Source organism: Pelodiscus sinensis, chromosome 2 (assembly GCF_052426305.1).
Source record: "Pelodiscus sinensis isolate ZL-2025 chromosome 2, ASM5242630v1, whole genome shotgun sequence".
Lineage (NCBI taxonomy): Eukaryota > Metazoa > Chordata > Testudines > Trionychidae > Pelodiscus > Pelodiscus sinensis.
The window spans coordinates 178,225,589-178,250,607 of record NC_143053.1 but is presented as its reverse complement, the minus strand read 5'-3'; the positions used below and the strand labels follow the sequence as shown (position 1 = coordinate 178,250,607).

The 25,019-nt window shown below is 42.5% G+C and overlaps 1 protein-coding gene across 3 annotated transcripts in view; it reads right to left on the bottom strand.

Annotated features, from left to right (window-relative positions):
- Positions 1–1,645: 1,645 nt before the first annotated feature.
- Positions 1,646–25,019, bottom strand: part of GLB1 (galactosidase beta 1) — a 60,561-nt gene continuing 37,187 nt past the window's right edge. For all 3 annotated transcript variants that reach the window (XM_075921843.2, XM_014572899.4, XM_075921844.2), the window contains exons 11-16: positions 23,970–24,044; positions 21,899–21,988; positions 19,178–19,291; positions 17,979–18,110; positions 12,652–12,891; positions 1,646–2,849 (exon numbers count right to left, since the gene is read on the bottom strand). In XM_075921843.2, the coding sequence (XP_075777958.2) occupies positions 2,589–2,849; positions 12,652–12,891; positions 17,979–18,110; positions 19,178–19,291; positions 21,899–21,988; positions 23,970–24,044 (912 nt within the window). In that variant the 3' untranslated portion in view covers positions 1,646–2,588. The remainder of the gene's footprint in view (positions 2,850–12,651; positions 12,892–17,978; positions 18,111–19,177; positions 19,292–21,898; positions 21,989–23,969; positions 24,045–25,019) is intronic.

Sequence of the window (25,019 nt, the reverse complement as noted above, 5' to 3'; positions counted from 1 at the left end):
GAGGCTTTACTCACTTGGGATAAATCCAAAGGAAGCAATTTTATAGTAACATTAAAATGTTTTAATGAACTCTCTCAACACTTTGTTCTTTGAGGCTCCTTCTCAAAGAGCTTGCAAGACTAAATTAAAACCAATAAGTAGAGACACTGACTGATATAGACAGTTTTAATTAACAGCAACAAAAAGAAGAAAAGATTCTGCACAGCTGCAAACAAACAAACAAAATCTGGCACTTACATCATGATTAGTGATTAACTGGAACAAAACGGAAGACACCAACACATGATTTGTAATATGTTCCCACACTCAGAGCAAAAACTATCTAACCCCAAATCTTCATTTTCTGTGGCATTAGATAAGGAGAATCTAGCCCATGTTAAGAAAACAAGATCACATTTAAGGCCTATTTAAAAATCTCTTTAAATTTGCATTCAGTAGTCTGTTTCATTGTTGACTGTGTCATATCATAGCTCCATGGACATTCCACCTGGACAGTTATGGGACAGTAGGCTGGGCTAGGATTGCTAGGTGTCCGGTATTGTACCGGACAGTCCGGTATTTGCATGCTCTGTCCGGTAAAAAAAAATCAGAAAATACCGGACATGTGCAATGTCTGGTATTTTCTGATTTTTCCGTCTGCGCACTGGACGGAAGCCTAGTGTGGGCGGGGGGAGCGGCTGGGAGTCCCAGCAGGGCCGCGATTGCTGCCGGGAGCCTTCGGTCAGTTGAGTGTGAGGAGGGGAAGCTTCCTCCTCGTTCGTGCGCCGCCGGGAGCCTGCGCGGGACAGGCAGCAAGTGCCCGGGTCAGTCCTGCTCTCTGCCAGCCAATTTTCTCACCCCACCCCCGCCTCCTTCCCCGCCAGTTCTCCCCCACTTCCCCTCCTGATCTTCCCCGACCAGCCTCCTGCACCTCCCCCCCTCCCCACTGTGCTTCCCGCCGGTCGGTTGCTCTTCCTGATCTCCCCTGGCCAGCACCGCTGCACACCCCCCCAGCTCTGCTTCCCACGGCCCCCAACACCTCCTCAGCAGTGCTTCCCGCCCCCCCTTATTCCCAGCCAGCCCTGCCCTCTCCCCCCCCAATATCCCACAGCCAGCCCCGTTCTGCCTGACCCCCCCATGACCAGCCCTGCTTCCCGTTGCCCCCCCGTTAGCTGTTTCCAGCCCCCCCTTCCCAGCCAGCACCGCTCCCTTCCTAGCCAGTCCTCTCTCCCCCCCCCCCCCGCCCCAAGCGTGTCCTTGGAGGTTTTTTTTTTTTGCTCAAACTTTGGTTCCCTCCCACACCTTTTTTCCTTCAACAAAATTTTTTTCCGGTGGTTTTGGGAGGGTGGGGGGGAGGTGTTTGGTATTTTTGTTTCAGCCATCTGGCAACCCTAGTAGGCCCTAATCTCATTTGCACTATTGTAAATTGGAAGCATCTTCCTTTAAATCAACAGTGTTACAAGGATATGAAACCAGTGTAAACAATATCAGAAGCAAACCCGTATGCTGTTTGTACCCTGGAGATGTTAAACTATTTTTAAATATTGGTTTGTGCTTATTTAAGTATAAGCAATGTATTTAGTCCACAGTAGCCATTTCTTGTGTTCTAAACCATTGAAAGTTTTTCTTCATTCTCACTAAGACCACTTTTAAAAAAAAAAAAAAAAAAAAAAGTAGAACATCTTTTAAAAAAAATCTTTTTGACCACGCAGATTTTTTCCCTTGTTTTTATCAACATTTTTCACATTTTTTTTTAAACAAAACAAAACAAAGTGGACATAGGCATAACTGGCCATGCTGGCAGTAGGAAACTGCAAACTGAAACACTAGCCACATTAACCAGGTATTTAAACATGGAAGAAAGCAAGTCAAATCCAAATGGTACTTGATATACACAAACTTTCTGAAGCACAGGTTGAACTTCTCTAGTCCAGAACACATTCTGGTCTGGAAACATCCATCGTACGGCATGATTTTAATTAACTGGATGTCCACTTTTGATGGGTGTGACCAGTTTCCCGTGGTCCCATAAAGTCTGTTTACAGAAACCAATCCTAGCTCTCAGTGTTCTGTGCTGTTATTTAGCTCTAATTTACCCCTAAAGGTCCTCTAACAGCCCAGTTAAGCAGTGGAAGTGTTGGTAATGCTCCTCAATAATACTGATCTTCTGTGGTCAAAAAATTCTCTGGTTTGGAACTGGTCAGGTCCTGCGGGTGCTGGACTAGAGAGGTTCAACTTGTACTTGTTTGATAAATTTGCTTATTCTTAGCAAGGTAAATTTCTCTATGTTCACAAATGATGATAAAGTGACTTGTTTAAGAGGTTCCTTTAATGCAGTCACAGTTCCCAGAGCTAACTGTTTACTAAGACTTTGATGTTAAATATAATCTTCCATCTCAGTCTAATCTTATGTGCAACTTACTTAGGAGGAGACCTGTGTTTACTATCTCCTACTTGCAAACAGACACGCTTTCAGTGGTTTGAAAAAAAGTGTCCACGGTTAAAACTTGGTAAGTATGTTAACACTGATTTTTTCCCCAGAGGAGTGTGGGATTTGCACAAATAAGGGAAGAAAAAACAGGCAACGCTAAGGACAAATTCCTAAATAATCATAAAGGGTCCAGCCATAACTCTTTAGTGAACAGCTTCCGGGTGTTGCTTCCATACTGCAGTGTTGCATTGATAACAGGTTTGTCTACAAATTCTATGGCACATTTCTGGATGCCACAAGGAGACTGCTCCAGCTCCAAAACTGTGATATTGTTCAGTGATGATGAAACAAGGATGTTGCTTGGAACGAATAGGGTCACTTGAGGACCACGGACTGGCCAGTAGCGACCGAGATTAAAGCCATTGATCCAAATTTGTCCCTGCCAAGAGAGAATAAACAAAAAAGACATTTAAGTAGTCCAGTAAAAATTATTAAATCAATAGCTTATTTAACTTCTGCCATCTTGGGGAGAGGAACTGAGCCTTCAAGTGTCATACAATGTTGGGCAAACTGTATTTTGATCAAGCTAAAATATGCTAGCATTTAAATCCTGATCAAAACATACATTAAAAATAGGCAAAACAATCATAGTTTCTTGGTTAATTAAATGCAGCATCAACATTCAAAAAGCAGATGTTACTTTTGAAGAAAATATATTTATACTACAAAATTAAGTCTTGCAAGCCAGAAAAATTAGCAGCATTCATAAAACACCAAGTGGACAGAAAATAATTATGTCCTAGATGAGTCAATACTTCTTGGGAGGATTAAATAAGTAGCTCATGGCAAGTTTGTTTTCATGAACACTACACCAGGCGACATTTGGGAGCAACAGAATTTTGGGTTGTTGAGTTGGTCTCTCACCTAAAGCCATTCTCTGCAGAGATCTGTGAAGCTCAATGTTTTAGTTGCCTGGTAAACCTTCCATCTGGTTTTATTTCAAGAGGGAGCTGCATAATTTCCTCCCCTCTCTCAGCCCTGAATTTTCCTTTATGTTTCAGGTTAAAACAAACCCCAAAACAAATGTATATTGTTTTATATTTATACAAAATTAATAGGTAAAGATGGGGGGGAGGTCAGAGTTTTTGTGCAAAATAAGTAATTTATTTGCAGCTTGTTTGGAGCATCAGAAATTCAGATGTTTCCTATTCTCAGAGCCTCTACAGGAGACCTTGTTAAATGACAATGACAGAGAAATCTGAGCAAGTGTCAAGAAAAAGGGACATTTTAAACTCTGTTTAAACAGAATGTCTTAAACTCTGTTTCTGATGGGTTTTGTTATTGTTGGGTTAAACTCCAGTGTCTACTAAGACTTAGAAGAAAAAACACTCTCGTTAGAAGTTTAAAGGCCTGGACTGCATCTGGTAATGCAAGATCTTACACAAGCATCTGACATCCAATGAGCCCTCTTGCAAAAAGAGGGATGGCTTGACATTGTTGATATTTCTTATGTTAAAAAAACAAACTTAAGAAATCCTTAAAAAAAAACTCTTTTAAACACATCATAAAGTAGCAAAAAAAAAAAAAAATCATCCTCAAGCTATTTAAAAAAAAAAACCCTTTGCAAGTCATCTTTAAAACTTTAAGGTTTCATACAGTTTCAGCAGAATTGTAAACGGATCCACAGTTACTCAAAACTGAACCTGGCGTTTGTGAACATTTTGACTGAGCTGGGCTGTTTTGAGTTCAAAACAAAAAGGAAAATTCTACATGTTTTTGAGGTTTAATATGCCGTACAGCCCCATTCTCTTGTGAATGCCCTTTGTGTGTTAGTTACAGGCTCAGAACACAGGGATTTCAATAAATAAGAATGCAACATCAGCAGGTGAATTAAAGCATCAGTATTTCCCCATATAAAATATCCTTAATAGGGGGGAAAATAAAAGATGCATGGCACAAGGGCCAAATGACGACTAAATAAAGGGTTCTGCAAGGCATTAGGAAGACAGGACTTAAACAGCATGGTTTGCAACTTCTGAAAAATTGTAAGTTAGATGAAATTACAATTAAAAATTACAGGAAAGTCAAACAAATCATTAGCAGAATATTAAAAAGAAGGTTACTTTGCAATTGTGTTTCTGTAAGTTAATTTCAAATCTTTATAAATCACTGAATGTGTGTCAAGTTAATATTTTTCTCCAAGAGAATAGTAAATTTACAGATGGGGGGAGTTCAACCTTCCATCTACCTTTGTGACCTAAGATCCTATCTTGTTCTCTTCTGCCAAGGTGTTAATAAACGTCAACCTCAAACTTTTTTTTTTATCAAATTAATCTCATTTTGTGGCTTGTTTTTGCAGCACGTAGGGGAACAAAAAATAGACACTCTGCTTCAATGCTTTGTTTCTGTGATTGCTGTAGCATGACAGATGGCATTAGAATTGCTGTAAGGTAATATTCCACATACAAGATAAATTCATCATTGTAAAATATGCTCTAGCTGAATGAGAACTTGTGGGTTGATGTAGGAATTAGTGGGTGAAATTCTAAGCCCTATACAGAAGGTCAGATGAAATTATCATAATGGTCCCTTATGGTCTTTAAGTCTGACAGTTTACTTGAGATCATTTCTTGGAAAATATGAGCTAAAAGGTTAATTTGCAAGGAGCTGTTACAGATTGTGTATGCAGCATGATTATGAAATCATATGTCCGTATATGCCCCCAAATCTATTAGCACAGCGTTTCCCAGTACCAGGCCGCAGGGAAAAAAAATACCAGGCCTTGGCATGCCTGGTGGCTGCCAGCAGGGTCGAATCGGGCCCCGCGCCCCTGAACCTGCAAGTGCCAGCGAGTTACAGAGCCGGGGGCCCTGCACCACCAATATGTGGAGCTAGGTCTCTCCCCCGGCTCTGCCTGGAGTGCGCCCTGGCCCATCCCTGCCGTGCGTAGCTCCTCCTCGCCGGCTGCTGCTGCCTATGTACAGCGTTGCACGTGGGCGGGGAGGACGCCCAGGTGTGACGTGACATCACGGCCCAGGATTTTAAAACTCCTCGGAGGCAGATTGAGGGGTTGCCTCCGGGTTCGGCCTCTGGGGCCTGAGCTCAGACTCCGGCCCCACAACATGGAAAGCAGAAGGCAGGGAACAGGCTTGTGTGGCGGGGGAGAGGGAGAGGAGGAGAGGAGGTGGTGGTGGCGGAGGGGAAGGGAAGGGGCTTGGGCGGAGGAGTAGGGGTGGAAGGAGAAGGGGCTTGGGAGGAGAAGACACCAAGGAACAGGGGTGCAGGAGAGACAAATGCCAGGGGGCCAAGTGCAGACAATGAGGGAAAGGGCAGGAGGGGAGGTGTCAGTGGGAGAGGGGACAGGGTGCTGATGGGAGAGGAGAGGCGAAGGTGCTGGGAGAAGGCTTGAAAGAAGGTGGGCATGAGAAAGGTGGGGAATGGAGCAAGGCATGTGTGAGGGCACAGAGGAGTAGGAGTGAAATGGGGCAGAGGGTAGTGAGGGGATGGGTATCAGGGAAAAAGAGGGCAAAGGGGGCAGGAGCAGTAAGGGAAAAGGGAGGCACCAGGAGGGTGCAGGGCTAAGGGAAGGTGCAGGGGATTCTGGGGTGAAGCAGAAGGGCAGACACCTGAAGGGGAAGGACCAGCACCAGAGGAAAGAGGCAGGACAGGTGTGTAGAAGGTGGTGTTAGAAGAGGGGTTGCTCACATGATCAGAGTGGGGCTACTGGAGGAGATTGCACAGGAGAGAGAGAAGGGCTGGTGGAGGGGGGCAGGTCGCAGGAGGGCTGAGGGCAGTGAGAAGGGTAGGAGTCAGGACATCAGAGAAGGGTGAGTAGTTGGGGGGCAGCAGGCACCAGGGGAGATGATGGAGCAAGGAGAAAAGACATGGCAGCAGAGAGAAAAGGTAAAGGTTTATAAATTATTTATTAATAACTTGGTATGCTGCCCACGGCCAGTTTGTTTGCGCCCTGCGGTGCAGTTTGGGTTTATGTGGGGATCAACACGTGGCGGGCGAGTGGGAGCCGAAACAAAAAAGTAGTCAGTGTAATGATCTTCTGTTGATATGCGTTTTAGTAGTTAAATTCTTGGACTGTCCTTGCTCATGGAAAGTGCTGTCACATGGGTAGAAATCGAGTAAATATTGCATTTTATTAATATCAGCAGAACTGATTTAAATGGGGCCTGTGTGTTGTGTAGTCTTGCCTTAATCTTTGTATTCATTCCTGTCAGTGTGAGAGAAGCTATTTGTATATATTTGCTTGCATATGCAAGCACACTTAAGTTGAGGTCCTCAGCATGTTCTGTAAGAATCAGTGTGGCCCCTGGGGCTTACAAACTTGAGTTGCCCTAGCTCATCCCTGACAGGTGTCTGTCTAACCTGGTCTTAAATATCTCCAGTGATGGAGATTCTGCAATCTCACTAGGCCAGCATTTCCCAAACTGGTACTAGGGAGTGGGACTGACCCGGCCATATGTAGATCTCTGGGCGCTCCCTCCTCCCCCACAAAGCACGAGTTAGTCCGGCCGGAGGATTCTATTGTCTCCTCCCGCCCCTGTCCCCCCTCCCCGCCCACACCCTCGAGTAGTTGTGAACTGTCTGCCTGGTAGACACACTCATGCAGCCTGAGCACATTTACCAGCCAGGTAGTTTGAAACTACAAACTGATACATCTAGTAATAATAAAACTTACCTAATGAGAAAATACCAGACATGTTATATATCTGGTATTTTCTCAGTCTGTTTTTTATGTGTTTATATTTTTGGGCTGCAAAAAACAGCACTGAAAAAACAAAAGTTCCAACTGAAGTAAAAAGTTTGGGAAACCCTGGTCTAACCAGCTTTCTGTCTGTCTTACAGTCCATTTATCCAATCCATGTTCCTTAACTTGCTGGCAAGAATATTGTGGGTGACCATACCAAGCTTTGCTAAAGCTGGCACTGGGGGTTTTGGGAGGACCAGAAACAACTTATTTGAATATTCATCATTTGATTAATGAATATGCAAATGAACATTACAGGTCCTCCAAAAGTTCATGAATAGATTTACTGGTCCCCATGTCAAAAAGTTTGCGAACCCCTGTATTAGCACAAACATGCATTCAGACCTATCCTCTGTTTGTCAGAGGCTGGAAATGGATGACAGGAGAGGGATCACTTGATGGATTCTCTGTTCTGTCCACTCCCTCTGGAGTACCTGGCATTGACCACTATCAGAAGACAGAATACTAGGCTAGATGGACCTTTGGTCTGTCTCAGTATGGCCATTCTTATGCTCTTATGTCCTTTATATGGCTAAATATTTAACTAGAAACTTCTGCTGAGGTGTGAACACAACTCTGAAAACCTTTTCAAAAACAGATGATTAATTTCTGCAGCACAGGAGTCTCTGAACCAGTGTGCTTTTTAAAAAAAGATACAGCACACGTGATATGTTACATCACTGCCACAACTTAACTTTGGTTAAGCCTCTTCAATTCTTAGGAGCAAATTCAATACCACTGATAGATGCTAGATAGATAGCATTAGCTTTTTAAAAAAAACTTTACTGGTTTTATATAAAATATTAAAACATATATAAATACAACCACAAGATAGAAATCGCTCATGAAGAACAAAATATAACATTATTTCTAAAACCTGGGCAAAAAACAAACCAAAACCAAAAACAACCTGTGAAGATCATGAAGATCAATTGTTAAAAGTGATTAAATACATAAAATGAATATAATCTAAGAATATTGCAGATTAATATATACTAAACTGCAAAGTATGCGATAGTTTCATGTGTAACCACACAACCTCATATTTTTTCATTTCTATTAGATGGAGTCATTTTATCCATTAATGCAGTAGGAGAGCACTCACTAAGCCCATCTGTGTACAAGTGAGGAAACGCAGAGGGCCATTTTCTCCAAATAACTCTTGGCCACTAATATAGTTACTTCAATCTACTTCTTAATGTTAGTTTTAGATGATAAAAAAAAAACATTTTTTTCAAGAGTACTGTAGGAAAGAAGCAGCTTGTTAGTATAAGAATGATTGACCATGCAGAGCATACTGAAATAGTGCAGAGTTGCCAACTATCACTTATTTAGAGGTAGAGACTTTAATTTTTTTATTATTATTTTCACAGTGTTGTTAAAATCTTACTCAGAATGAACTGCTACTTATTTTTAATGAAGTTAAAACCGGCATTGGCCACTGTTTTACTAATTTACTAATAATGGCTATGAAGTATGCAACAATTTCATAACAGAAGACTATTTTCAACCTTTACCAAAACCATTATAGTCTTTCATTAAACACAGTCATGACTATTCATTTATAGCGTACCATGACATTTTATAGGGAAGGTCTGTAGAATCTTTGGCCATGATAGGAATTCTACTGGGCTGGCAGGAATCTCTCAACTCACATTCACAGCAGAGAGAAAGGTTGTGGAAACTAGCCAAGGAGTATTAGCTGTTGGCACTTTTAAATGGTTCTGTCCCAAACAAAAACCCTGGATCTGAATTCATCCAAAATCTGAGGGTTAATAAATTTTGGAATCCAATACACAATCTAGCAGTTGGCCTCTATTTCAACTTGTGGGCTACACAAAAGCTCTGTATCCTGTGAATGGCCTGAACTTTGAAGAGTGAAAAATTAAGATCCATGTTTTCTTTTATAAACACATCATTGTGGTTATTCTGCTTCCTTCTTTGAAAAGAAGTATCAGCCACCAAGATCTTCCCTACATTCAGGATTAGCCGCAAATGAGCCATCAGCCACTGACATACCAGTATCTGTGCAAACCCCAAGTGTTGCCAAGGAAAGCCAGGACTTGTACCAGTTGCCTACGTAACCCTCAATCCAGGCACATCTCAGCTTCTCTTGATGACCGACGGGGCTTGTGCTGATACAGCTACACTCTTTGCTGTGGCTGAATCCACAAGATAGCTAGGGCTTTCCCAGTTCAGCATTAGGCAGCTCCACTGCTCCAGTTTCCCCTCAGTCATCCACAGGTTTGTAGGCAGCTGAAGTGTTCGCATGCATGAATCTTCACTGAGTTGCAGCACTGAGGTGATTTAGCTCTCTGGCTAAGTCAGAATTCACCACTTCCAGAGCATTATAAATAAAGTCCAGTGGCAACCACCCTATGTTCTCACAGCTCCCTTCGCGGGTCTTAGCATTCTTCAGACCTGCCACCAGGCTCAGCTTCCTACCCTCTGATCAATCTTCCCATATCCCATAGTAGAAGCACAGAGGGGAGCCAATGTCCACCCTCTGTTACAGGTTCCCTCTTATAACTGAACTATCTGACCATAGTCATTTAAGCTCTCGCCCTGTCCTTAAATTTTCCTCAGGGCATACTCCACAATAAGCCTTCCCCTGTACAGAGAAAGGGGTTTATGGTCTCTCAGCTTCTGCCAGCAGGTCTCTGCTCCCAGCAGGTCTTGCTCCTGGAAACTAAGGGGAACCTTCACCCTGGATATGCTTTCTCCCCACCTCCACTCTCCAAGCGGGCTATTGGCTCTCCTTGTGTACTTGGTTGGTCACTTGACTGCTAACCCCTGTACTCATTCCCATCAGCTAGGAGAAACTTGGGGCTTGTCTACACACCAAATTTGCACTACAAGTGTGTTGGAAAACAACCCAATGCTCTGGGGCTCAGGTCAGCTCGGATCCCTACCTCACTGCTCTGTGTGCTGCCAGGTAAGAGGCACTGTAGCTCCTCGTCATGTTTGCTCCAAAGTATGTGCTACGCAGCGAGGCAGCAGCCAGCAGGAGCAGGCCACACAGTGGCTGCTGCTGCATTAACCCTGCAAGCAAAAGGCAGCTGGAGACAGATTGCAGGCAGGCATAAGGCAATGTGAAGCTCCCACCAAGAGGACGCCAAGCTCAAACGACAGCACTGACACAAATTTGCAAGCAGGGTGGGGCGAGTGTTGGGTTTAGGTCAGGGCTGAAAATGACAGAACATTTGTGGATCATGTTTGGATCAGCTGTGCTTGGGCTGGGGTTCAAGTCTGGGTCAGGCTTGAAAAATTAGGTCCGGGCTGGCCTCTAAAGAGATAGAACTCCTCTAGTGTGGATGCAGTTATAGCAGCATAAAGGAGATTAAACCAAAAATTAAAAATTAAAAAATGAATGGTGATTGCCTAGAACTGGAAGGGACCTTGAAAGGTCATTGAGTCCAGTCCCCTGCCTTCACAGCAGGACCAAGTACCATCCCTGACAAATATTTGCCCCAAATGGCCTCTGCAAGGATGGAACTCACAACCTGAGGTTTAGCAGGCCAATGCTCAAGCCACTGAGCTATCCCTCCCCCCCATAAACCAGTATAATTTATTCTCACAAGTGAAGGGGAATCAGCTGTATTGGTAGAAGGCATCTTTAGAATTCCTATAGCTGCATCCATACTAGAGAGTTTGAGAAAAAAAAAGTGTAAGCCCTCTTTTCTCTTACTGGTCTGTGTACCCTAGAAATTTAAGGGACCCCAATTTTGTATAGGCTGGGTAACTACCTCAGTGACATAAATATCACATCCAACAAATCGGTACAAACCAGCCCAAATCAACTGTGCAGGCCGAGAAGGGCCAAGCCTTGGAAGCAGAATGGGCCATTCTCATACCCTGGGATCAGTGAACTGCCCATTCCTAGCTACAGGCAAAGGTAACTATGTGAAGAGCCCATTTCTAAAGTGAGGACCCTGTTCCATCAGGGAAGGAGAAATAAAACTGAATTGTTGGGGAGGGGGAAAAAATGGCTGGGGGAGGATGCTGAACGAATCCAAGTGATTTCCTTGAGAAGATGGGTAACTGCTCTACGTCACCAACTAATAGCAGTTCCAGCTAGATGGCGATTTAAAATGGAGTTCCAAATCCCTCTCACAATTGGGGTATGTAATCAAAACAGGAAGAGCCCAGCTGTGCGATGGGTGAGCACTGGCCTCCTTGCACCCCCTTAAGTCAATGAAAGTTCGATTACTGGCTTCAATGAGAGCAGTGAGAAAACAACACCGAGTTCTGTTGGAAATCACATCCATTCAGATCTCACCATGACAATTTATTTATTTAGCGTTTCCATGTTTGCTGAGCAAAGCTATCGGGTTCTTAGTGGCCAAGGGGAGCTCTTAGAGTGCACTGCTGACTTCGCCAAACAGTACCATCTGAGGAGGAACTGATTGGTGGCTGGTATTAAGCACCAGTCTTCCCACCACAGGGACTCTGCTGTCACATCCTGGCATGGCAGCCTCCGTTGCAGCAGGTGTTATGATGAAAGACATGAGGCTAGTGGGCTACAAAGGTCACTGAACAAAAGGAAGCATGGGTTGGCACAAGCAACTTGCCCACTGCAAACGCCCAGGTGTAAGGGGAACAACATGGCTCAGAATGGGAAGCCATGTCAAAGCCCAGCTGTGATATACCATTCAGGATTTTTGTGTTTCAACAGATTCTTTTTGTGGGTAGTGAGGGTGAGATGACAGGTTTTTAGAATCACGTTAGGCATTCTCACACCCTGGTTACATGTTAGGTTATGACTCTTCCCGCTGGACCCTTCCTTTTGAGTTAGCAAGTCTCATTTTCTGAGTCTGTCAGAACTCTGCACTTAGTTTATTAACCAAAATTAAAAATTGCTCATTAACAAAAACTGGCATACAAAGACACTGGCTTATTTTCTCAGCTCCTCAGCATGAAGAGTTTTTCTACTGAGACTTCAGCAATTACATCCTTAATTACTTCTGTTCAGCCAGACAAGGCAAACTCCACTCTTGCTCAAGAGGCCAACTTCCAGTATCTCACTTTCTCCAGAACAGTCTTTAAAAGCATTTATTCATTTCCCTTGTCCAGAGAGTGGCGCTCTCTGCAGCCGCCAAGAAATAAGACCAGAACTGAATGCAGTATTCTAAATAGGCCTGAATACACATATCTGTGTGTCCTACTCAATATATTTATAGTAGCCGCATACCTTACATGGCACATGATTTGCCTAGCTAGCATTACTGAATGACTACTTAACATGAGCTTCCCTCATCTTAATTTCCTATCCCAATTGCTGCAGTTAAAATGTACGATCCACAGACCAATCACTTATAGGATCATTTGATATATGTGAGTGACTGTAAAGTCGCCTTCCAATTGCTATTAAAGATCACGAACTGCCTGCTGCTAGGGGAGGAGAGGTAGGTAACCAGAATGTGATTGTTCAAAACTATCAGGTTCAGATTTTTGGGTAAGCATCTTAGAAAAATATACCCACCTTTGTCCAACCAGGAAACTTGATGAAAGTATCTTGGGGTAAATCAGGAATTCCACTGGGAATAGAAAATCTGCCAATGTAAAAAGCAGGTGCTGCATAGCTTGAGGGATTACCACCAGATGTTTCTGATTCATCGTCTCTGCTATTTAAGCCCTGGCTCACCACACTGTCTATGTCTAGTGGGTACATCTCCCAGTCAACGAGGGTAACTTGGCCAAGAGATAAATTTGACACTAGGCCCTGTAAAGAGATTAAAAGTGTTAAAATCCATAATCTCATCTCATTACAGTTATTTATCTCCTACTGTCCTAAATACAAAATCAGTTAAGAGAAATTGCCAACTCCAAGAGTTCAAAATTCATGCGTCCAGTCCCACAGCTTAAAAAAAGTAAAAATAAAATAATCCTCCTAAAGGAACTCTTCGTTTTTATTTGCTTTTTGGGCTTTAAGCCTTTAACATACACTTTGGTCAAACTCTTTTGTGAAAACCACAGAGGCTAGAAAACAGTGTTAAAAATAAAGCTGCAATTTTCACAATCATTTTTTTTCCCTAGGAACTGGTGCATTAAGGAAATCACAAGAGCTGGCAACACGGAGTCACTCTACATAGTTGTAGAGACAGTGTTACTGGCTTCCCACAGAGCTATTGTTGCTCATACATAGTATCACAAAGTCAGGTCTCCAAGGCTCACACTGAAGCAGTAAACCAGTCAAGTACTTAAGCATGCGCTTAACTTTAAGCACAGCGGTCCATGTTACTTCAATGAAATTAATATGCTTAATGTGAAACACGTTAAGTATCACACTGAACTGGGACAGAAATGAGGATATATTTGATATATTGGAAGCAGATTTTGAAGTTCTCTCAAAAATCAAATCCTGCTCTACCCACAAAAGTTGTTACGACAGTTTCTATTACTGTATTTTACACTTAGAGCAAACCAATAAAGCCATCCTATGCAGGCCACATCTCAGGACTGAAATTCAACATACCACCATATACCACCATAGACACACTGATTACGGCATAAAAATAGTTTTTCCAACATGATTTAACCCCTTTCCCAAGTGACATAAGCTAAACTGAACAAAGCCTCTCTTACAGCAAAATAAGTGTGTCCATGCAGGGGGTTGGTTATAGTGGTGATGCTCTATTGTGTACATGGGAGAATTCAAGTCATGCAGCGTATGTTTGGCCAGGTTTTCTAATTGCTTGCCTATTTCCACATTTAGGCACTTTTATACCAGGACTTTCAAAAGGTGTTGAGTATCCACAGCTCCTCATACAGCCAAAATGTTAATCAGCACTTTTCTAACATGCATTAAGACAGAGAGAGACAGGTTCTCCAGGTAATGTACAGCACAAGATGTAAGAGGCACATAACACACTAGTAATAGATCTGCTTCCTTCCTTTATTTCCTTCAACAACAAGACAGATCCGCAAATGCAAAATATTTTGAGCTACTTCCCCAAAATCTAGATACTTAATTCTATCTCACATTATTAAACCTTAATAAAAAAGGAAACATAAAAGCTCTTATTTGCTTTAAAATGCAAGCCTTTTTGCAAGGTTTGTGGCACAGCTCCCTCAAGTAAAGCTTTGAAGACAAAGGTATTTAAGAAAAAGACTAGACAGTTAATTTTTCTTCGTTTCTTCAATTATTACTGTATAAATCAGTGTTTCTCAATTTTTTTATAAAGTATCCCTTTAATTAATACACACACACACACACACACACGCACACACACACACACACGTACCCCAAGTACCTACAGTTTTCAGACACATTTTTTTTCTACCATTGCAACACATTTGTTTAAACAACTTAATCAAAGCTGGGCGAGCGATGAAATTTTGGGTGTAAAAAGTACAAAAATAATAAAGCGCTGTAAAACTTAAAACAAAAATTCAGTTTTCTCCAAATTTCAGTTGTGTTGACGTACCCTCTCCTCCCAGACTTCTCTCGAGTACCCCAAGGATACTTGTACCACTGGTTGAGAAACACTGGTATAAATTACCCCTAACTTCTTGCTGTTTCTTGCAGAGAAGACTCTGCTTGCTGTGGTAAACATTACACATTTTCCATAGGTATCTGGAAAATCCTATATAAAGATCTCAATTTTCTGCAGCCTCTTATGCACTCTCAGATTTCTTTCCATACTATACATCTCTACTGAACCTGTTTTCATTGCTATTATTTAAATTGCCTATGCCATTGAACAGAACTGGTCCCTGCAGAACCCCACTCGTTATCCCCTTCAGGTATGACTGTGAACCATTGATTATTGCTCTCTGGGAAGGGTTTTCCAACCAATTGCGCCCCCACCTTATAGTATCCTCATATAGGCTGCATTTCCCAGTTTATAAATGAAAAAGTTGTGCAATACTGTATCAAATGCTTTATTAAAGTCTAGGTATACCACATCTACCGCTCCCCCCTTATCCACAAGTCTTGTTTTGCTTTGTAATAAAGCTAACAGGTTGCTGCAACATGATTTGTGCTTGACAAATCCATGCAGATTGTTGCTTATCACTTATTTCCTAGATGTTTGCAAATGGATGCCTTAATTATGTGCTCCTTTATCTTTCCTGGTACAGAAGTTAAGCTGGTCTGCAGTTTCCTGGGTTGTTCTTATTTCCTTTTTTATAAGTGGGCTACATTTGCCTTTTTCAAGTCTTTTGGTATCTCTCCAATATTCCATCTATTTCACAGCAGAAAGTGGGGGACACATTACTGCCAGCCTGCCAGAACATTTTTCATCCTTCCTGGCAGTAATACGCTAAGCTACTCTCACTCCGATCAGATGAACTGGCTCTACTGTTGCCAAACAACACTTGTTCAGTAAACAAAGAAAGGACTTCAGTCTGTAGGGATCTTCATCCACTGGCTTCCAGAAGCACCATACACTTGCTCCCCACCCTGCCCAGGCTAGGATTTAAAGATGTATTGTTAGATCCCATTAGCTAGCTCAATCCAACTAGCACCTTCTAAAGACGCAAGACAGGGCAAGTAAAATTGTACTGCAGCATGTACTAAAGCTAGTGAAAGCCTTGAGCCTAGGAAACTTACCAGTAGGGATGTGCATAAGCAAACCCCCGCTGCAGGCCCCACCCCAGCTCACCTCTTCCCCCAAACCTCACCCCTGCTCCACCCCCTCGTGCCCTCACTGGACCCCTTACCCCAAGCTCCCTTCCCATTCAATATGGTGGTGCCATGGTGAAGCTGAGTACAGGAGGCCGGGAGAGAGAGACAGCAGAGCAGGCTGCCTGACTGCTATGGTAAGTGCAGGGAGGACCTGACCCCTGCTGCCATCCTGAGCCAGGGCCCCCACCCCGCCCAGTAATTCCCCAGGTCCTGTGGCTAACAGGGATGACTGTCATATCCAGATGATAAGGGGTCACCATGCAGCCCCCAATTTATTTTCCTGTATTTTAAAAAATACCTACTTCCTCCTCCTGCACATATGCCTTTGCTCAGTAACCACTTAATCTCATTTCTGTGGCACCTTCTCTTCCTCTATCCTTTCTCTGGTGGTTTGCATTTTCCCTCACATCTAAACTGGGCTGCAAGCTGTTACCAAAATCTTAAGAGCCTTGTTAAGTGTCCTGCATATCCATGAGGAGTTGCAGATAAAACAAGATTTTGGGAAAAGTGGTCAGGATTACCTAATGCCACAGGTCAGGCTATAGGAACCCTATTTTAATGGCCAGGTGGTCAACTTCTGAAGCAGACTAGAGAGGACCTTCTTATTCCAAAAGCCATACTCATGCCAATGAAGCTAATCTGACTGCAACTGGTCACAATCCTGTCAAACAGCCGCATAAGCCTCCACACGGAGCAGCTCTTCTGAAGAACTTCAGTCTTGGCTTGTAGCAGTCCCATTTCAGACCCTGGTCTTTCCCAAGTTGCAATGGCCTGTTGTGTGTGTCTGTATTTTTTATAGCTTTTTGGTATGGGTAAATGTGCCCCCAGGGAGCATCAAATGCGGACTCTTAAAACCCACTGCAATCTGCATATGAAGCTAGATCTCAAGAAAAAGAAGCTACTCGCATTTTTGGGTCTCCAATAGTCACTCTTGCAGTCTGAGTCCAGATTCCCTTCTTTGGGCAAAGTGCTCATGGCTACTGCTCCACTATTATTTGTGTTCTATCAGTAATCTGAGAAAATCAGGGATTAGGGCCCTATTGTGCTAAGCACAATATAGACATAAAAAGGAATTCCATTCAGCACAGCACAAACATAACAGAAAAGGCAGTCCTGTTAGTATTTCTCCCCCACCTGTAAAAGAAGTCTAAAGGTCAACACTAAGATTGATGCTCACCAAAATTCAACTTATGCTGCTACCACCACCACCCCCCTCCTCTGGTTCATAGTAATGTAATTTTGAGACATTATAATTAGGGATGTTAAACTGCATGCAATTAAGTAACCATGTAACCGCTGAAATTTTCAGCTCTTACACAGTTACATACAGGGTGGTAGTTGGCTTCCCAGAAGCCAGTATGCACAGGGAAATGTTTTTTTAAGCCAGCTCCCCACGCATACCAGCTTCCATGTGCCACCCTGTGCTGCTGCCTCTGGTCAGAGGCAGCAGTACTGGGGTGGCAGGTGGTTCCCCTGAGCCAGTGCCTGCCAAAAAGGAGCTGGAGTGTAACCATGAATGTTAACCAATGAGTCCAGGCTCATCAGTTAACCGTTTATACGGTTACACTTTCACATTCCCATTACTGAGGAGCTAAGTTTAGAAATGTGCTTTGGAATAAGCACCCAGAGATTTTGAGGTTTATAACCAACCCTTATCTCATCCGTTCAAACCTGGCCGGAAATCTGGCAAGATAAAACATTTGCATGGAGTATCCTTCATCCAGCGATGCTGAAAAATTCTCCAAGAATGCAGCACTTGCTACTGAACCAGGACATGTATGGATTTCAAAAGTAAAAATTAAGATTTTATATAGAAGATTAGTAAACACCAGTGATCTTGAGTTCTAGATGACATCTCAGTTGTTTTTAATTAATCTGATTTGGTTCATGCATCCTTAAATGATACACAAGAGATGCTGAGTGTTCTGGAGAGCCCTGTGGGTGATATAAAGCCACTAAAAGTTACGAGTATTTGTCTGCTTTTTAATACCACTTTCATCTCAATGACAGCAGGTCTCCAAAAAGAAGTATTAATTGTATTTTGAGTTACACAGAGTTGCACTAGCATATTCCCAAATCTTACTATTGCATTACAATTTTTTTCTACCAATAGACGAAAAAGCTGTTTTCTGATGGGCTTTGACAAATTCTATCGCATAATCATTAGTGACTGTGTTTACCTTAAAATCATTGTTGTATCTACCATAGTTTACTCGACCCATGTTTTCTACCAACACATCCAGATTTGCTCCAGCCGTCCCAGTTATATTTATCATGTATGATTTGCCTCTTTCAAGGACTCCCTGAGGAACCTGTAAGCATAAAATCAAAAGGTAAAAAAAAAAACCAAAATGCTCAGGCTATGACACTGGATTATCTACTTGTACAGAGGAAAATATCCCACATTGCCATGCTCAACTCAACCCCCACAACTATCATTTACATTGGTCAGTAAAATATTCAGCTAACTACTGGTGTCCATTATTCAAATAATTGAATCCTATCAGTTTCCTAAAAAATGTGTTAAACTTCATTCAGCTAATTCTATTGGCTTTGAATTTTCAACGTTCTGAAAGATTTTTCATTCCTGAAAAACCCAACAAGTTGTCACGGTCTGGTCAGATAACTGAAAATATGTTTGCATATTTTATAGGTGAAAATATGACTCATTCTCAGATTAAGCTCTGATGGTTTTATTTAAAAAAACTTTAAGATTCTGAACAGGAAACCAAACAACAGTCTGGTTTTGCCAATTGAGACTCTACTATACAACCTTGATATATGATATATAAATACAAATTCAATACACTGGAATAAAGAATGAAAGCTGAGCTTTGACAACCTATAAAATGACTTTCCTCCTTATTGAACAGGAACAAAGCTGTGCTGCACACAGTTCAAAGAGGAAAGCGGGGGAGGAATCTACATCCTGTAAATTTTTTTTTAATTTGCGGTCAAACCAATGTCACAAGGAAATATGTACGCTCAACTTTTCTGCAGTAATCAATTGAAACAATCTGCAGGTGCTGATCAAACCAGAAGTAAGCAAGCCCAGTTTATGGATTTTTTTTCCTACTCATATGAAGACCCTAGTACAAATTTTCAGTTGTCTTGACAGTAAGGGTAAGACTTTCAAGCTGACCATAGAAATGGGGTGTACAGATCAGAATGTTTTAACAGCTTTACTAAAGTGCAGAATCTACCAACTGTATGATCCCTTTCTTTCTCTTTACATTTCATACTAAATTAAATAATCTAAACTGTATTTGGATACATGGGGAAAAAAGCCATAAAGTACATAATACAATTATTAATCATAGCCACCCAAAGTAGGCAAGAGACAGATATGTATCTCAGTAGTTGTAAGGTCAATATTTACCCCATCTACAGAGACATAGGCACGATCATGGACTCCATTTGTAGGTGAAAAGAGTGGTGTTGGCTCACTATAATTTTTTGGTAAGGTAGTCCTGTACAGCACAAACCCAAAATACTAAAAGAAAAAAAAATCAGAGAACTAAGTTATTTTGAGGCTACACTTGAGGTCACACAATGGAAACCAGTAACCAGAATTTCTGCCTACATATTAGAGTAATTTCAACTTTCATACCTGTCTGGAGTATGAATCACAAATGATTTCAGATAGCCTGACAGGTTCTCTCAACCTTTAATACTTAATGTATATTTTACAAAGTTTCCTACTCATATTTACATAACTTTAAAGATGAAGGTCTCAGTTAAGACTTTTCCTCCTCTGCACCACAATAAGAGTAAACGGTCATGAACTTAATCCACTGATTATCTCACTGAAAACTGATAAAAATGACAAATGTAAAAAACTTTGCAACTGAAGCTTAGGTAACAAGCTAAAAACTGTACCCTACAACCATAGTTCCTGCTAAGGTGCACCCCTGTGCGTCCATGCACAAGAAATTATTCGCCCGCGCCCACCTCATTTGCAGAGCCGTGCAGCAGCACTCACCTTCAGTGGCTACTCCAGCGGATGGGACCAGCTGAGATGGCATGGGGCGGGTGTTGGGAGAGGGAGCCCGCTCTGGTGGCTGGGGGGAGCAGGGGCCTGTTGGGAGCTGTGTGGCAGGGGGCCAGAGCCATGTGATGGTGGGGAGCTGCTCCAGTAGCTGGGGCTGTTCCCAGGGTCAGCTCCAGCTAAGGAGGTTATATTTCAATTAATCAGCTAATTGAGTAGTCAATGGAATTTCTATTAACTATTCAATTAGTCAGTAGGGGGTGGGGGTGCTTGCTACCCCTGCTGTGACACTTCCTCCCCTAACCTTCTCTCCCCTGCACTACCGAAACCAGCTCCTGCTTCCCCCCGTCCCGACAGAGAGGCGGCGGGGGAAATCCAAGTCGTCAGCTATTTGACTGCTCTTACATCCCTAGCTCCAGCCCTTCCCCAGGGCTGGAGCAGTGTTTAGGGCTGCAAAGTGGCTTCCTAACTGCTCTCGGGGTGGGCTGCATGGCGGCTGCCCAAAGCTGGAGCCGGGTTGTGGTGCGACTGCTCCTGGGGCTGGGACCCCCTGCACCTCTCTTGCTCCCTCCCACGCCTCTCTTCTGGCCCTCAGAGCCCTCTGTCCCCCCAACCCTCTGGTCCCCCCGCTCCCCACACGTCACTGCCCCTCTCCCAGCACCTGACTCCCTGTAAACCCTGGGCACTGGCAGCAGCTTCCCTCTGCCCCAGGTGGGGACTCACAGCCAACCCCAGTAGGAGAGCCTGGGGGCAGTCCCTGCCCTGCACACAGGCTGCCTAGGGAGCATCACACCCTGGGGGGGGGGAGGGGGAGAATGTGTCTCACATTTTCCCCACGAGGGTGGGGGGAGGGGTGCTACCTCAGTGGCACACATGTGTGCTACCGCAGTGGCACACATCTGAACAAGTGCACATGACCACATTGCTGGTGCACAAAGCAAAACTCGCCCTGCTCATGGATGGAAAATCTTAGCAGAAACACTGCCTACAACGAAAAACTGATGCAGGTACTGCCCGTAGAGAAGAGAACTAGCTGCTATGTCACTGCAACACTTAGGAACATTTTTATATGAAATATTAAAATCAGAGCAGCTGGATTTGGTCCTGTAACAAATGAAACAGACTGAAACAAATCTGCATCAACTTAACCACAGTCTCACACAAACTGGTTTTAACCTGGTTCCCAGCAGAGGTGGGAGCATGGCAGTTCTAGCCAATCACACGTGACTACCAGTGTATTCATCTGGCAGCACACGCAGTTGGAAAAAAAGAAAAAAGAGAGGGAGGATGTGACCTCTATGGGCCACCCCTTTCCCTGTATGCCCCTGATGGCCCCACATGAGACCAAGGCAAGTGACAGAGTTTAACAGCTGCAAAGCCCAGCAGAGTGTGGAGAAGAGGAGTAATGCATGGCGAGTAAGGGTGATGCTTACCAGGTAATCGGTTACCCATTTACATCCCTAGTTGGAAGGGATCTTTGAAAGACTCAACCTAACGCTTCACAAAAAGACTAAAAAGGAGGTGAAGGGCAAGGGAGGAAGACAGTGGGGAAGAAATAAAAAGTGGAAAGTAGCGATATAAAAAATACATACAAAAGAGGAAGGAAGAGAGAAAAATCAGCCAAATAAACTCCAGGTGAGATTCAACAGTGATGCCAAAAATATGTGCGTCCCAATGTGGATTCAAATCCGTATCCACAAAAATGATCTGCAGATATCTGTGGATATAAAGCAGATATCCATAAATTTGAAGGGTTCCAGATTCAAAATTTGTATCCACATCTGCATCTGTATGTGCAAAAACAATCCACAGAGATCTGCATTCACATCCTCAGATGCAGATACCCACAGATATAAAGCAGATATCCATGGATTTGCAGGTCTTTGAAAAATATAGGAGCCACAGGAACAGATGGTGTCACAAATGAGGAGGAGACTGCCACACAAGAAACCTGGGAATCACTACTGAGAGAACTACAAAGCTGTAAGATTTAAAGCAGCACGTGCAGACCTGTCTTAAGACCTTTCACGCCAGTGCAGTTCAATCAAGGCTGAATTTCATTTAATAAGATTTGCAAAATGATTGTCGAATAGTTGCATGAGGAAGTCTTACCTGCTTCAGCTGAACAAAAGTTAAAGGATAAGTGCTTTTTATTGGTCCAGCAGGCGAGAGGTCACTAAGAAGCTCTGCTACAGTGCCTAGCTGCAATGCAGGAAAAGTAGATTTACATTGGTCATCAAAGTCAATGTTTAATTAGTAGCTAAATAAGACAACACAACAACATGGTCCAAATACTCTTAGTTACACTGGTGTAAATCTGATGTGACTAGTGATTTCCAAGAATTACTCCAAATATATTATCTGAGGCAAATCAGAGCGAAATTTGGCTCTCAGGTATCATAATCTAAGAGGACTTTCCCTTTAATAGGACTTTTAAAATAACTGAAACCACATTTATTTTTGAAACCAGTCCCAATTCAGCAAGATATTTAGGCACAAGTTGAAATTAAAGCATGTGATCAGTCCACTGATTTTATTAAGACAATGCACAAGGTTACAGGTGCTTAAATACCTTTCTGAATCTGTCCACTAAACCCTACAATATAGTTGTACGGTAACACACTTATGTTCCCATCTGATCTCTTGTTGAGAGGATATAAGCTCTCTTTCAGACTATGCTTTTCTCTCGAAGATTTTACTTGTTGGTCAGGATGCACACAATATGCATTATGCCCTCAACTGACTCAAGTTGTTTGGTTTTGTTTTTAAATAAGAGCAATAAGAATTTTAGTCTACTGTATTTTATACAACTGTTTCCACCTGCCCAGTGTACATTCTACTTTGACAATTCCAAGTACTTCCCAGTATTTGAAGCCAAATGCTCACAATGTTGCAGAAAAACCACTAAAAATGATACTTAATTTTAGTAAAATTTGATATACATTTTATACACAGTCACAGTAGAAAGAAAACAATACAATGCTGGGTCATTCAAAATAACAAAAAAGAAAGATTTTGCACAGGCACATTCAAAAATGAGAAGTGCTATAATGTTTAATGTATGCAATCATTTCTACAGGTGCCATAGAATATCAATCAATCATTTATTCACATACAATCATCGATTTTGTACATAAAAACAGAGTGACAACTAAAAGAAAGTAGCCCGGATATAAGCTGATTATTCATGCAATAATCTTAAAATTTACTAGCTCCACGCCATGCACATCACCATGGTAATCGAGTGCTTCCCAAAATTATCAAGTATACACAAAAGAAAGTTATTTCTCTTTCCTCCAGCAAACAAGGAGTGGACTCTTTTGGAGAGGAAGAGAAGTGGGAGGGACCGTGGCGGACTGTGGTAAGACCAAGTAAAAGTAGCAGGTTTTGTGTTTTGCTCTGACCTCACTGAGGTTTAAAGTCCATGCCAACCTCTCTGTGCAACAGATCCAGGTTAATGAATTAATCACCTATAAAGCAAGGCCTCTTCTGCACCCAAGTTTCATTCTTGAGCCTGACAGCTCATTGTTCCAGTGGCAAGTAGCTGTTATGGGAGATCATTATCAGAGAGATGATCCCTCAGGCAATCTGGGCCAATATTTATGGAGTAATAGGCCAATTAAAAATTCCTGCAGCCTGATTCTCAGAGATGCCAGAATCTGCAACTCCCACTTGTGTCACCAGAAGTATGTTTAGATAGAGCGGGCAGTGCTGCTTTACTGTCATTGGATTGTCATTTCTATGAAACATTTAATTTCTGCATTTTCATTTAGGGTGGTCCCAGAAGACAAGAGCTAATAGAGATTCAGTCATGGGCAATATTATACATCTATAGATCTCAAAGAGTTTAGCAAAATTATCATGATTTTACAGAAAGGGAAACTGAGGGGTTAACTGATTTACTTAAATTCACATAGCAAGAAAATGGGAGCGCCAGGAAGAGGAGTCAGAATGCCTGTTTCCTATTCCTGTGCTCTATATCCTCTTTCCCAAGAGGGTTTACCCAAGACGCCTTTTTTCCCAAGTTTCTTTTCTCTCCTCCTTCCTTACGGTGCCCATAGATGGACATTTCACCTTTATAAAAACGTTCCTTACAAAGAAAGAAGTGCGCGCGCACGCACACACGCACACACACACACACACACACTCACCCACCTCTACAGGGTAGCAAATGAACATGTACCTTCTGCATTGCCACTTGCCCATATGCATATTTGGGTGTTGTTGGTGGGATAGGGCCCTCAGGTAAGTGCTTATACTAGGAAAATAAAAGACACCAAATGAAACTTGAATATGAAAACACATTTCAACCATCTAACATTTTGTAATTTCATTTTGTAAAATCTCTGATAATGAAAACACAATTCTCATCTAACATTTTGTAATTTCAGGCAAATAAAGACACCAAATTAAAGAAAGATTTGTCGAAAAGTACAATTTTTCAGAGAACTGAAGGAACGCATTTGCAGCAGATCTTAAAAGAGAAGTATTCAAAAACTTGAATTTGATTATGTATCACACATGATTTTAACAGAATCTCAAGAAATGGGAGCCTTCATAAGAACCTAGATAAATAGACAAAATAGTTGCCCGACCCAGTTCTCTCTTCAAAACCCATGTAAACTGCTCCCAGTTTGTGAAACCATCTATTCTTCTAAGAAAATTTTTGCACATTATGATACCTAACCAGGGCCCACCAGTCTCTATAAGCCTCTGCCTGATCCAATATACATCACCCGTGCTGTCCATCAAATGTGTTCTTAGAGTCACCCAACAAGTAGTTAGTTACTCCAGAGAAGCACAGTGGCAACTGCAAACAGACACTGTTCAAAAAGGCAGAGTTCTGCACCCATTTTATTCACTTTGCATCCCTGCCTCGTTCACTGAGCCAGGTCCTGTCTGTGCACTGAAGAGGCAGAACTCCAGCACAAAGGGGCCTCATGAAGACTGCCTAGGGCAGGCAACCTTAAACATTTCCTCACTTTGGAATACTTAGCTTACCACCATTTTTTAAAAAGCTTTATAGAGTTGTTGTTTTCTTTTAAACAAAAAAATCCATCTTGCGAACCTATTTGCTATTCAGCACCATGCACAAGATGCATGCTCAAAGCCCCTGCCTCATCCCTTATGAACCAGGTAACTGAAACAACAGTGGTCCCCTCCCACAGACAAAGGCACACGACACCACCCAAAACAAAGGCACATGCAAGAGGCTGTGCTGGCTATGGTTCTG